Source organism: Podarcis cretensis (assembly GCF_951804945.1).
Source record: "Podarcis cretensis genome assembly, chromosome: 6".
In the NCBI taxonomy this organism is placed as follows: domain Eukaryota; kingdom Metazoa; phylum Chordata; class Lepidosauria; order Squamata; family Lacertidae; genus Podarcis; species Podarcis cretensis.
In genome coordinates, this window is record NC_137175.1 from 65827732 (window position 1) to 65840939 (window position 13208).

Consider the following 13208-nt stretch of genomic DNA (forward strand, 5'->3'; position numbering starts at 1 on the left):
GACTTTCAGAATTAGACTCATCGAAAACAATGAAGTAGATTAGGGGTATTATAGGAATTTGTTTCCAAACATGAAAACAAACACATCCATTGAAAATGAACATGCAGACACACCCACAAATCATTTCTCCGACTCAGAGCTGCTTTTTTCTGCCTGCAGCTGTTCTGCTAAATGCACATCTGGTGGGTGTAATGGCTGCTCCACCCTAATGAGTTAACTCTCTTGCCAGGCATATGCTCATTTGCATGATACAGAGATCACAATGTCTCTCTTGCAGGAGTTGCTGCTGGTTGAAGCTTCATCAGTGAATCATGGCTTACACGTACACTCTCAACCATCCATCAATATTTACCGCTACTTTAATTACAATTGTAGAACCAAGGCCATTAGGACAAATTGGACTTTGCTATGCTGCCATAAATCTGGTGTAACTTCATTGATTTCTAGACAGTTACTCCAGATTTACAGCAGTGTAGATGAAATCAGAATCCTATTCAATGTGTCCAAAGGAAGCTGAGTGGCAAATGATACACAATTTCCACATCAAAGGACCAAGTGACTATGATCTTTCCCCCCAGTTGGACTCTCTCCCCTTGTTAATACAGCAGTTTACTCAAAGTCTTCTTTTCATCTAGCAGGCAAGGCAATAAAGTTTACTCTCCAGTGTCAGAGAACCAGAGGTATACAAGTAGCAATATACTGTGATTTAAGTGCAAGACCTGAACACACAATATGCTGTGCTGTTATGAGACTCTTCTGCCAAACTGTATGAGATTTTGTTTTCCAATATGAGGAAAAAAAGCAAAGAGAGAAAATGGATGGAAGACACTGGAATATATTTGATCAGCTTCTTAGAGACCAGGAGTTTTATATTTAGTGAGGAGAGGGGGAAGGGATACTCAAATACTTTTCATTAAGAAGCCCCACCTCTGCACCAACAAATAGCTGAACAGATCTGAGATTTTGGGTGGGATTGTGTGCATAAAAATACTGAGGAATTTATTTGTTACAATAGCAAGCATTCAAAAGAAAAAAATGAAATTGAATCAATAGAACTTCATGTTTTTAATGGAAGCTTAGACTGTTTCAAGAGGTTTGAGATCAATGTGTCTGCTATGAAGACTAAATATGCCAATATCCATCTTCTGAGAATTTAAGCAAGAATACTACAGCCCAGTACTGCACCCCCCAAAGTGGCCAGCAATGTCTCTTGGACGCTCACAAGTGAGAAATATTAATTATTATTTTTGTGATAATCAAAGGTAGTCAGCTTCTGAATACAGAGGAACCCTAAGCATGTTGGACGGCTAGCAAATTTGCACAGACTTCACAGAAGAGGAAGGAGGATATGAAAAATGGTCTGCATTAATACTGCTGTGGATTATTCAAACAGAAAATAAGGAGGCACTATACTGTACTAACCACTCGATTTATGCAGGCTGTGCATCCAACATAGAGTTGCATTACACAGAGGCAGCTCAAGGCAATCTAAGGAGGATTCCAGTGCTCCTATTCCAGCTTCAGGCAATAATCAAGAAACAAGTTTGACCAAAAAATCCTCAGAGATAGCCCATTGCTAATAGTATGATATGCTTGCCAGCAAAGCAGAGCATTCTGAGGTGTTTACAGACCACCAGCTATGCTTTAAAGCACAAAGCACAAGTCATCCCCTGCAGATCTTTTGAAAATTGCTAATGGCCTTGGTAATGATGACTCGATTATTTCCTGCATGCTGTAGCCATTGCAGTGTGCTGTGCTAGATGCTGTATGATTTTTATTGCATTTGTTATTGCTTCCTTTAATTCTTATATTGCATTTCATTGTATTGCAGTTTGCAGAATTCAAATTGCAATGCAGTAAAATACAATATAAGAAACATGGTTGGCATCTGTCTGTTTTGAGAGACAATGGAGTGCGTCTCCACTAACTGCTGAGTTAGCCAGACATGCCATGGACCACCTGTATGAAGCTCATGGACCACTGATGGTCCACAGACCACAGTTTGGTAACATCTATTTTAGAGAATCAGATCCAGTTCAGAGGTTCAACAATCACTTAACAATAGTAGGCAATTGCTCTCAAGAACATAATACATAGCAGCTGGATGCTCAGAATTTGTTACTTCACCATAGATCATACTATAGCAGGGTGGTCCAACTTGCAGCTTGAGTGGCTGCATATGGCGCTTGAGGCCTTTTTTCATGGTCCTCAGCAACATTTGACACTCACCCCCAGCCCTCGTGCTGCCTTCCCAAAGCTGGGCTTTGGGATGGAGCTGTGATGGCTGTGACAGAGTCCAAGAGTCCTTTCCCCCTGCTTCCCAAAGCCAAGTTAGCACTTTTGCAGCTTTAAACTTCTAGTTGTGCTTAATGTTACATTTAAAGTCCAATGAAAATCAGATACAACCAGTAGTTTTTATAGCTGTAGAGAGCATATGCTCTCCCAATACAAGTAAGCTTTAGCCTTAAATGCTGCTGAATGTTCTTCTTCTGCCTAGTCAGAATGAATCATTGCTTGTAGTAGGGAACAGATGTTGACAGTATTTCTGCATTTCACACGAAATGGCTAGGTGAGGAGCTGCTAGGTAGAGACAGACAACTGCCTCTTGAAAAAGCCTTCTAAGAATATCCTTCACTTCTTCAGCACATTTTTCTAATGCCAATGTCATCTTGGGATTGCTATTTATTGTTTTCCTTATTTAATAATAGTGTTGAAAGCATATTACACACAATACAGACCTTTGAATAGAAGCCCTGGAACTGAAACTAAGTTATAGCAACATGGGAGGTGACACTGTCTATGAAAGAAGGACAAGAAATAATACAGTGGTATTTGAGAGAAAGCCCCAAGCAACAGAAGTCTTGAAACCATGTGTCTGAGAAGTTAAAAAAAACAGACCTAGTTCCTGTTTCCAAAATAACTTTCCAGTGTCCACCTTGCAGAAAAACTAAAGTTGTATGTTATAAGGAACTGGAGAGCTCAGCAAGGAGAGAAACTTACTTAGGTACCCCTGATGTTTATAAGGACACAGATTTTTTTTTAAAAGCTGCCCGTCTGAGATGTGATCAAGGGTCCATTCAGCCTTCTACATCCTGGTATGGTATCTCTGAAAAACTCACAGGATGGGCATAATGTAAAAGCCCTACCTGGAATGCAGCAATCCGAGGCAGCACTAAGCACCCAAATGATGATTTTGTTAGTCTGAATGGAATTGCAAATCATATTCTGGAACATACGAATAATAAATTTAGTCTAGTGAAGTGCCCACTGTGACATGAATTGGAGTACCAGGAGAAGAGCCCATATGCTGCAGGGGCCTCCAGGTGGTGCAATGTGCATCTTTAACATAGCCCTACAGCTGTGAAGGGATCTGTCTTGAGCAGGCTTCCTCAACTTTGGCCCTCCAGATGTTTTTGGCCTACAACTCCCATGATCCCTTGCTAGCAGGTCCAGTGGCCAGGGATGATGGGAATTGTGGTCTCAAAACATCTGGAGGGCTGAAGTTGAGGAAGCCTGGTCTTGAGCTCAGTAGGGAAGGGGCAAAACCTTCCTGCTTACCTCACTGTCTTTGGAACCAGGGTGGGACCCAATAGGAACAAATAAAGCTTGTCATGTCAAAAACACAATGCACTAAAGTAGTGGACAATCTACTGACCATTTACAGAGTTTCCCAGGATTTGAGGAGTTGAGCCCAGGTCTGAGACTGAGACCTAGTCACGTAAGCTACCAGGGATTGTATGCTGCTCAGGTGTCAAACCCCCTTTTCAGTCACAGAAAGGAGCAGCAGCATGAAACATCAGTCCTTCTGATTGCCAGGAAAGAAAAAAGCTCTTGGTCTGATGAGAAAGGCTTCCACCTTGAGTATGGTTGCTTTTGCACAGAACCTGCTGCCATGGTGCTAATCTCTCGCAGCTAACATCACAGATAACCACTATTTGACAGCTACCTGAATGCATCTTCTACATCACGCTGTTTTTCACCAACCTCTTTCATTTCAAATATTTCCCCCCCCCCCTCCAAAACACATGCAACTTACAGTTTACTGTGACTTTTACTTTTTTCACATCTGGGACTGAGACGTCATTTTCAGCACTGCATTCATATTCCCCAGCTTGGTCTCTTGTAATTCCATAGATGTCCAAATACTGTCCACTTTCAAATGGTTTGGCTGAAATTAAAGGGGAGAAGGAGAGAGAGATTAAAAAGAGTGAACAGGAAATTTCATTGGAGCTGATTGAAGCTCCATTCAGGTAAAAACAACCAGCTTGTTGCAGGAAACTGCTGACAGAACTATTCCTGAAATCAAGGTGACAAACGATTACATCTTTCACCCCTTCTCCCATGTGATGAAAACAACTGCACATTGCACAGCCTCACATAAGGTAGCAATACTGTAACAATGACTACCACAAGAAGCGATATACACCGTCTCTTTATAATTGATTAGAGTTACCTAACCTTGGCATACATCAAATAAATCTATGCCCATTTTGCAATTGAGTTGAACAGCCCTCTAGCAGGATAGATGAAAATTCACCATTATGCTTCAGTTCATATTGACTTTTACAAAACATAAGGTTCCGCCTTGCCTAGAAAAAAAGCTGACACACGTTTCAAATATTTGCTGTGGAAAGGCATTTCATTTTGACTAAAGCTTCTGAATTGCAATGTTCTGTTAACAGCTCCGATATCCATTGTGTTCTAGTCCAGGGTTAAATGTGTATACAAGCCTGTACTGTACGTGCCTGCATTCAAAATCAAGGCACAGGCCAAGAGAATTCCTGCTCAGCTGCCGGACTCAAAGGGCTCTGGTGACAGCAGGCCTTTGCAACCATGCCAATATTTCCTGGTGTGGCTTCAGCCAATGTACACCACACTGATGCACAAGAGGTGGGGCTCAGCAGTGGTGTGTGGTGAAGTTTTTCATAGGGGAACAGTTAGGGCCAGAGGCACTGGCTTGCGAGGGCGAGGAGGGGCAGATGTTGTGTGTGTGACATTGTGCCTCAGGCTTAGGAAAGGTGGTGGAAGGGCTCTTGGACCCCGTCAGAGCATCTTGCCTCCCTCCCCAAGCCAGTCAGAAGCACAATCCCCTACCTCAGTAGGGATGAATCTGTCCATTTTGGTTCTCTCGCTTTCTTATTTTTGCATACTTACATTCACTTCCAAAGGAAAATCCTGCATGAAAATCCACCAGCATTCTAGAGTGAATTTCTTCCAAGAAGAATATTTCTGTAAGCAATTTTGACTAATGTGCACATTTTTTTGCAGGCGTGTTTGCCTAATATGCATTTTAATGTTATTTTCATTTTTATGCACACTTTCCCCTAATATATGCATTTTTGTAAACATTGTTCAGAAGACTGCATCAAAAAATTCAAGTAAGTGCAGCTTTCATGCAGTTTCGGAAGGTGTGAATTTGATAGATTTGGCTTTAAATGTTATTTGAATTTCTCCCCCATATCTACTCCCAGCACAGGACTGGGACCTTATTTCAAGTGTTTCAAAGCATAAATGGGAGCACCAATGCAAAAGAACACACCAAAATATGCCTGCCAAATCATAATTAAAAATGAGGAAAGGCAGAGGCAGGGAAATCAATTAATAGGATACAACAAAATACAGTGGAGTGATGCTGTTTCCTCCTTTTCTGTTTCACTTGGAAGGAATATATTATGAAAGGTAAGCTTCTGCTAAAGAGCCAGCTGTTCCTGTTTATGTGGTTGGCTGCTGTTACATTCTGCTAGGGCGAATGAATTTCTAGGAAAATATTATTTACTATCAATTTGAAATGAAGCATATGTTACCAGCCAGAATGGAATAAAAGCTACATTTTGCATTGCTTGAAAGTAGTGTGGCCTAGTAAAAAATGCTCTGTTTTCATATGCTGTTGCAGCAGTATTTGAATACACTTTGCTATGTTATACTGGAATCAGGTTCCTACTGAGAAGCCGCAAGTGAGTTTCGCAGCACTGCATTGCATTAAATTGCAGCAGATGGGTGTGTGTTTGTGTGTGGAAAAAGCAAAAAATACGCTTGGATCCAAAATTCCTCAGATGGTATTTTTCTGTGGGAGAAATGTGATATTTCTCTCTCTCTCTCTCTTTTTATATGATTTTTATTAATTTTCCAATAACGACAAATTTGTAACATCATTAAACATCAAAAACTCATCACATATCTTTTTTTCTTTTAGACTTCCATCAACATGTCTGATAATTTTCCGTAATTATCACAAATCTTCACATTTCTTAATTTATATTGCACTATATATATCTTTACTTACCATGTTGTTTAAACAATATTTCTACCAAATCTTCTTACAGAGCTTCTTGAAAACTTACAAACGTTATATCATTATCACAAATATTTTTAATATATTCTGTAAATTTACTCCAGTCCTCAGTGAATCTTTGGTCTCGTCGGTTGCGAATCCTCCCCGTCAATCTGTCCAGTTCCGCGTAATCCATTAATTTCGATCTCCATTTGTGATATTTTTCTCTTAATAGAACCCACCCACCCACGGCCCTAGAAAAAGAAGGCAACTTTAGGAAAAGGCCACGCTTCAGTGGCAGAGCATGAGCCGTGCATGTAGACCAGGGGTCAGCAAACTTTTTCAGCAGGGGGCCGGTCCACTGTCCCTCAGACCTTGTGGGGGGCCGGACTAAATTTTGAAAAAAAGAGAGAACGCATTCCTATGCCCCACAAATAACTCAGAGATGCATTTTAAATAAAAGCACACATTCTACTCATGTAAAAACACGCTGATTCCTGGACCATCCACGGGCTGGATTGAGAAAGCAATTGGGCCAGATCCGGCCCCTGGGCCTTAGTTTGCCTACCCATGTTGTAGACGGTCCTTGGTTCAATCCCTATTATTTCCAGGTAGGGCTGGGAGAGAACCCTGTCTGAAACCCGGAAAACCACTGCTAGCTAGTGCAGACAGTACTGAGATAGATGGGCCTATGGTCTGGAGGAGACTCTTGAGACTCCCATGGACTGCAAGAAGATCAAACCTATCCATTCTTAAGGAAATCAGCCCTGAGTGCTCACTGGAGGACAGATCCTGAAGCTGAGGCTCCAATACTTTGGCCACCTCATGAGAAGAGAAGACTCCCTGGAAAAGACCCTGATGTTGGGAAAGATTGAGGGCACAAGGAGAAGGGGACGACAGAGGACAAGATGGTTGGACAGTGTTCTTGAAGCTACGAACATGAGTTTGGCCAAACTGCAGGAGGCAGTGGAAGCCAGGAGTGCCTGGCGTGCTCTGGTCCATGGGGTCATGAAGAGTCGGACACGACTAAATGACTAAACAACAACAAATGGTCTGTCTCAGTATAAGGCAGCTACCTATGTTCCTATGCAGAATATTTTATGAATATTCCCCACTATATCCCCCTGACAATGCACTGGAATGGAAGCAGGTATGGGGAATTATGGAGGGTGTGAAATGTGTCCAAGCTGCCAACATGCAAGTTGTTGGTATTGCCAGTTTCAATGGCAGCAGCAACAACAACAACAAAAGACAGGAAAATATAAAAGGTGAATGTCTTCTGAATTAGCCCTTGCTCTGAGGAGCACAATGCTGATGGTAAGCCCAACACCTGAGGAACTGCTGGCTCTCCCAGTTTTTCTGTCTACAAATAGGATGGATTGCATGACACTGTTTGCAATGAAGCCTATGAAGTGGGTGTCATACCTCAGAATTCAAAGCATCTCTTAAAACTCTGAAGGTTGGTATGGGGGGTTTACAGAGCAATCCAAAGCCCTTTACACTGGGTGGGGGTTGTGGGAATAGGCAGAGACCTGCAGAGCTACAGTTTCCAAAGTGATGTAACAATCCCATAACCAGGGAATTATATCTCAGGGGTGGGTGGGTGTTTCCTAACAACTCTCGGCGCTGTTGACAAACAACAGCTCCCAGGATTCTTGGGGGGAAGCCTTGACTATTTTAAGTGGTATGATACTCCTGTGAATGTACAGTGCAGAATGGGGTCTTGGTGGCACATTTAATTCTGAACTTCATTGAATGAGGGAAGCAAATAATGAACATGGTGCAGTTCAACTCTGCACATTAGGGTTTTTCCCAGCCTTCAAATTTTCATCTGCCTCTAGGATTGTAATGCTGGTAGAATTTGCTTTGCAGCCTTGAGAGCAGCAACATTCGGCTCCAGCCAAGGTCAATACTGCTGCCACTCCAATATTGACAGAAGTGACAGGCTTCAGAGGCCAGCATAGCACTACCGCACAAGCAGCGTAACTTGCCAGCTTGAGGAAGCAGTCATCAGTCCAGTTGAAAAATATCATGAGAAACAATAACTGCAGGGAAAATGGGTGTACCTTGTACAAAAGACTGCTACTGTACTGCAAAGGGTGCCGATGGAGGAATAAGCGAGAGCGAGAGGATACTGAATAGCAAATACTTTCAGAAATGAAATGCAATGTAAAAAAAAAAAAAAAGTTGCCAAGAGTGCCTGCAACAGTTCTTATTAGAGCTGTTATTAGTGTCTGTCAGAGTTTCTTAGAACAAAAACGCACGTGGGTGTATGTTATTTGAAGATGCCATAGTAATCTATTAAAATTATGTGCTGCAAAGAACATCATATAGAAGAGTCACTATCATGCTCAGCAGATTTGTTTAGGCAGCACAAGGCATTTATAAAATTCTGAATTTGGGTGGCAGGAAAAATCAGTCGAGGCTAACTCTGGATGTGGGGAACTAGAATATTTGTCCCAAGTACAGGTCTGAAAAGAGATTATAAGTAACAAGTTGTTATGTGTGTCCCCCACCCCCGGCACAAACACGTCTTTCTTCACCCTTAAACTCTTGTATTTTATGATAGAGGAAGGAAGCCACATGTTCAGAAGTTAACTTTGCATAGGAACTACAATATTACTTCCCCATCCTTTGGAGGAAGCACAAGGCAGAGGGAGGGCTTCAGAGTGTACAGAAAAGAGAATAGCCAGGAAATGCTGAGTGTAAGAGAAAGATAAGCATTAGGAGGATGTTAATCTAAGTCCTTCTTTTACAGCACAATCTAATTCACCTTTAGTCTGAGTTCAGTGGGAAACCTCAGGTAAGTGGGCACAGGGCTACAGCTTTGCAGCTCAATCCAATGCACTGTAAGTTCCCTCTCCTCTGAATTTACTTCTTCTTGTGGGCATGGGTCTGCAAGCACTTTATGTCTCTCCTCACCCCAGTCTGCTATCTTACGCTGCGTTTTTAACATACATAAATGAACATACACCAAGTCCAAAGCAAAGAGGGAACTTTCCAGATGCCCCATTCACTCATGTTGCCAGTTCATTTGTCATCATAAATAAAAGTGCAATGTAATGTAAGAATGCCTGGACTCACAAGCAAGCAGTCTAGATCTTAAATAGACCTGGTTTTCCATCATGATAAATATATCTGCATCTTATACTATATAGTTGAAGTTGAACTTTACTGATATTTACAATACTGTGCATAAAACTGGACTAACAGTAACAGTAAAAGCAAATGCTCAGTAGCAGTTAATTAAATAAGAAATGTGGATTAATGATCATATTTGAGTGAGTCATGAAAAATCAATCTTGCTGAAGAAGAGGAGATCGTCTAATAAAGTCATTTAAAGCTCAATTATATGCATGGCTACTTGAAGGCAAGATCCACTGAGATCAATAGGGCTTACTCCCAGGTTAGTGTGTATAGGGTCCCAACCTCAAATTAGTTAAATGTCCTGCTTGAACCCCAGAATTCATAGGCTAAATGGACATGGTTTTCCATCACAATAATCATATTTATTTTATTGTTTATCGGTTCCCAGGATTCTTTGAGGGGAGCCATGACTATATAAAGTAGCAAGATTACTGCCCAGAGGCCTCGGAAACATGATGAAGGCATCGTTGGGTATTATCTGTGAATTTTCATACATTAACAAATGAATGAACATGAGAATGATCAAGTACAGATATAAAATAAAAACACATGCTTCTTGTGCATGAATGATTTCAGTATATAAGAATGTCTGCCTGCACAGGATTAACATCATGGGTAGGCAAACTAAGGCCCGGGGGCCGGATCTGGCCCAATTGCCTTCTAAATCCGGTCCGTGGATGGTCCAGGAATCAGTGCTTTTTTACATGAGTAGAATGTGGTTTTTTTTATTTAAAATGCATCTCTGGGTTATTTGTGGGGCATAGGAATTCATTTATCCCCCCCCCCCAAAAAAATAGTCCAGCCCCCTACAAGGTCTGAGGGACAGTGGAGTGGCCCCCTGCTGAAAAAGTTTGCCGACCCCTGGTTAATAGCCCAAAGAGATGTGTAATACCTGTGAATTTGGAATTATTGCCAGATGATGCAAACTGTGAAATTTGTTACTTAAAGATCTTTCATGGCTTTTGCATTTTTTAATTATCAGATTGCCTTTAAACATGCTTATTTTGAGCAAAGAAAACAGACAACTCCCTATTTATTTATTTTGCCCATGTCACGGGTTGTACTCTCTGCTCTGCAGTATGAGTCATTCCTATCTTGAATACTGATGATCTATAGCTCTGAAATGACATAACATGTATCTCTGTATCATGTATTATTGCTTTATTTGAATTTATATTACTTTTCTACCACTGTAGGGCATTGCAAACTTGGGCTCCATTGTAGAATTTAGTGCAATTTAATTTCCTCATATTTTCTAGCAAAGTTTATTGCAATCTGTTCCTGCTATCCATTTACTGTCCAGGACACCAACTCTGAACCACTTTAGGAACTGGAGGGTAAAGGTCCTTTGTTCAAATTAGGAATTTTAGCAGCACCCTGTGGGACCCCAAAGTCAGCACCCCTCCACCTTATGTGTAGGGACGCGGGTGGCACTGTGATCTAAACCACAGAGCCCAGGGCTTGCCAATCGGAAGGTCGGCAGTTTGAATCCACTGCCACAACGGGGTGAGCTCCCGTTGCTCAGTCCCAGCTCCTGCCAACCTAGCAGTTTGAAAGCACATCAAGTGCAAGTAGATAAATAGGTACCGCTCTGGTGGGAAGGTAAACAGAGTTTCTGTGCACTGCTGTGGTTTGCCAGAAGCGGATTAGTCATGCTGGCCACATGACTTAGAAGCTGTACACCGGTGCCCTCAGCCAGTAAAGCAAGATGAGCGCCGCAACCCCAGAGTCGTTAGCAACTGGACCTAATGGTCATGGGTCCCTTTACCACCTTGTGTGCTCCATTCTAAATCATAATCATGGCATCCCCAGTGGCACCTCTGAGGCGCCACACCCCATGTGACCGAACTGGTTGCACTCCCTTAAATCCTCCTCTGTGGGCAGAGGCTAGGAAAACAAATTTCCCTATAGCATTGCACCAGGTGGTAGCCACTGTGATAAAAGTTCGTGCAACAACAGTACTTGAGAGGGTTAACAGCTCAGGAGGGTCCACCTGCTTCCAGAGACAGCATGGAAGCAAGAATTTCCTGGCGTTTGTGTATTTTGGTAAGACGCTTGACTATTGTTGGAGGCTCGAAGCCTCCTCAGTTGTGCATTAAAATAAATGGTCACATCCTTTTAACTGAAAGCAGGGACTGTCTTTACAGTAACATATGATGAGCTTGCTGGATCAGGCCAGTGGTCCATCTAGTTCAGCATCTTGTTCTCACAGTGGCCAACCAGTTGCCTGTGGGGAAATTGTAAGCAGGACCTGACCGCAAGCAGTTTCCAGCAACTTGTATTCAGAAGGATACCAGCAGCAGTTCAGGGATTAGCAGTGTTCCTCTGAGGTGCTAAAGCAGGGGTCAGCAACCGTTTTTCAGCCATGGGCTGGTCCACCGTCCCTCAGACCATGTGGTGGGCCGGACTATATTTTGAAGATAAAAATGAACAAATTCCTATGCCCCACAAATAACCCAGAGATGCACTTTAAATAAAAGCACACATTCTACTCATGTAAAAACACCAGGCAGGCCCCACAAATAACCCAGAGATGCATTTTAAATAAAAGTACACATTCTACTCAGGTAAAAACTAGGGACGTGGGTGGCGCTGTGGGTTAAACCACAGAGCCCAGGACTTGCTGATCAGAAGGTTGGCGGTTCGAATCCCCGCGACGGGGTGAGCTCCCGTTCCTCAGTCCCTGCTCCTGCCAACCTAACAGTGCGAAAGCACGTCAAAGTGCTAGTAGACAAATAGGAACCGCTCTGGTGGGAAGGTAAACGGCATTTCCGTGCACTGCTCTGGTTCGCCAGAAGCGGCTTAGTCATGCTGGCCACATGACCTGGAAGCTGTCTGCGGACAAATGCCGGCTCCCTCAGCCCATAGAGCGAGATCAGTGCCGCAACCCCAGAGTTGGTCACGACTGGACCTAATGGTCAAGGGTCCCTTTACCTTTACTTTAAAAACACACTGATTTCCAGACTGTCCGAGGGCCGGATTGAGAAGGCGATTGGGCCTCATCTGGCCCACGGGCCTCAGGTTGCCTACCCCGAGCTAAAGCTTTGGCACCTGTCTGAGAGTACCAGCCCCTGAGGTCTTTCCTGGATGTGCCATGGATTCCATCTGATATACAAAGTACTTTATCCCTAAGCCATGGATAGTAGCCAATGAGGTGCATTCCAGATGTTTTGGACTTAAACTCCCATCAGCCCCAGCCAATACTGTCAATGGCCAGCTGTTGGTAGATGTAGTCCACAACACCAGGAGGCAACACATTGGCTATTCCTACCCTAAAAGCTGTGATATCTCCATAAACCCTAAAGAGCTAATGGCAACCCTTATATCTATAAAGATTGATAACAATTTTTTAAAAACAAAATTATCATCTCTGGGTGTCACTTTCTGCGCAGATTTTAAAATAAACCATGCAAATCCTCTAAGTGCTGATTCAGAAAAGTTTCATGAAATGATGGTCCATCATTACACAAATGCATCATTAGAGAAACAAATCTTTTAAGGCTATTAAATTGATGTATTACTGTCAATCATCAAAGTGGTGTTGCTACAATGCTGTGAGAATAGTAAGTAACAGTAATGCCAGCATAAAGCTGTCCATTTCCAGAGAACATTCTCTATCTTGTAATAAATCAAAAATTTTATAGTAAACTGCACTGCAGTTTCCCTTTAATACTAAGTGGCAATCCTCAAACAGCACTTTATTGAAAAAGTATATTTTTATGTTCTATTCAGAGATAAAATGACTCATAGGGACTATTTATATTTTTCCTAGAAGCACAGTGTCCAGTTC

General features: G+C 42.3%; 1 protein-coding gene across 2 annotated transcripts in view; it reads right to left on the minus strand.

Moving 5' to 3' along the window:
• The window catches only part of NEGR1 (neuronal growth regulator 1), a 460490-nt gene that overhangs the window by 131548 nt on the left and 315734 nt on the right, over positions 1–13208 (minus strand). For both annotated transcript variants that reach the window (XM_079982498.1, XM_079982497.1), the window contains exon 4: positions 4037–4168. In XM_079982498.1, coding sequence (XP_079838624.1) covers positions 4037–4168 — 132 coding nt within the window. The remainder of the gene's footprint in view (positions 1–4036; positions 4169–13208) is intronic.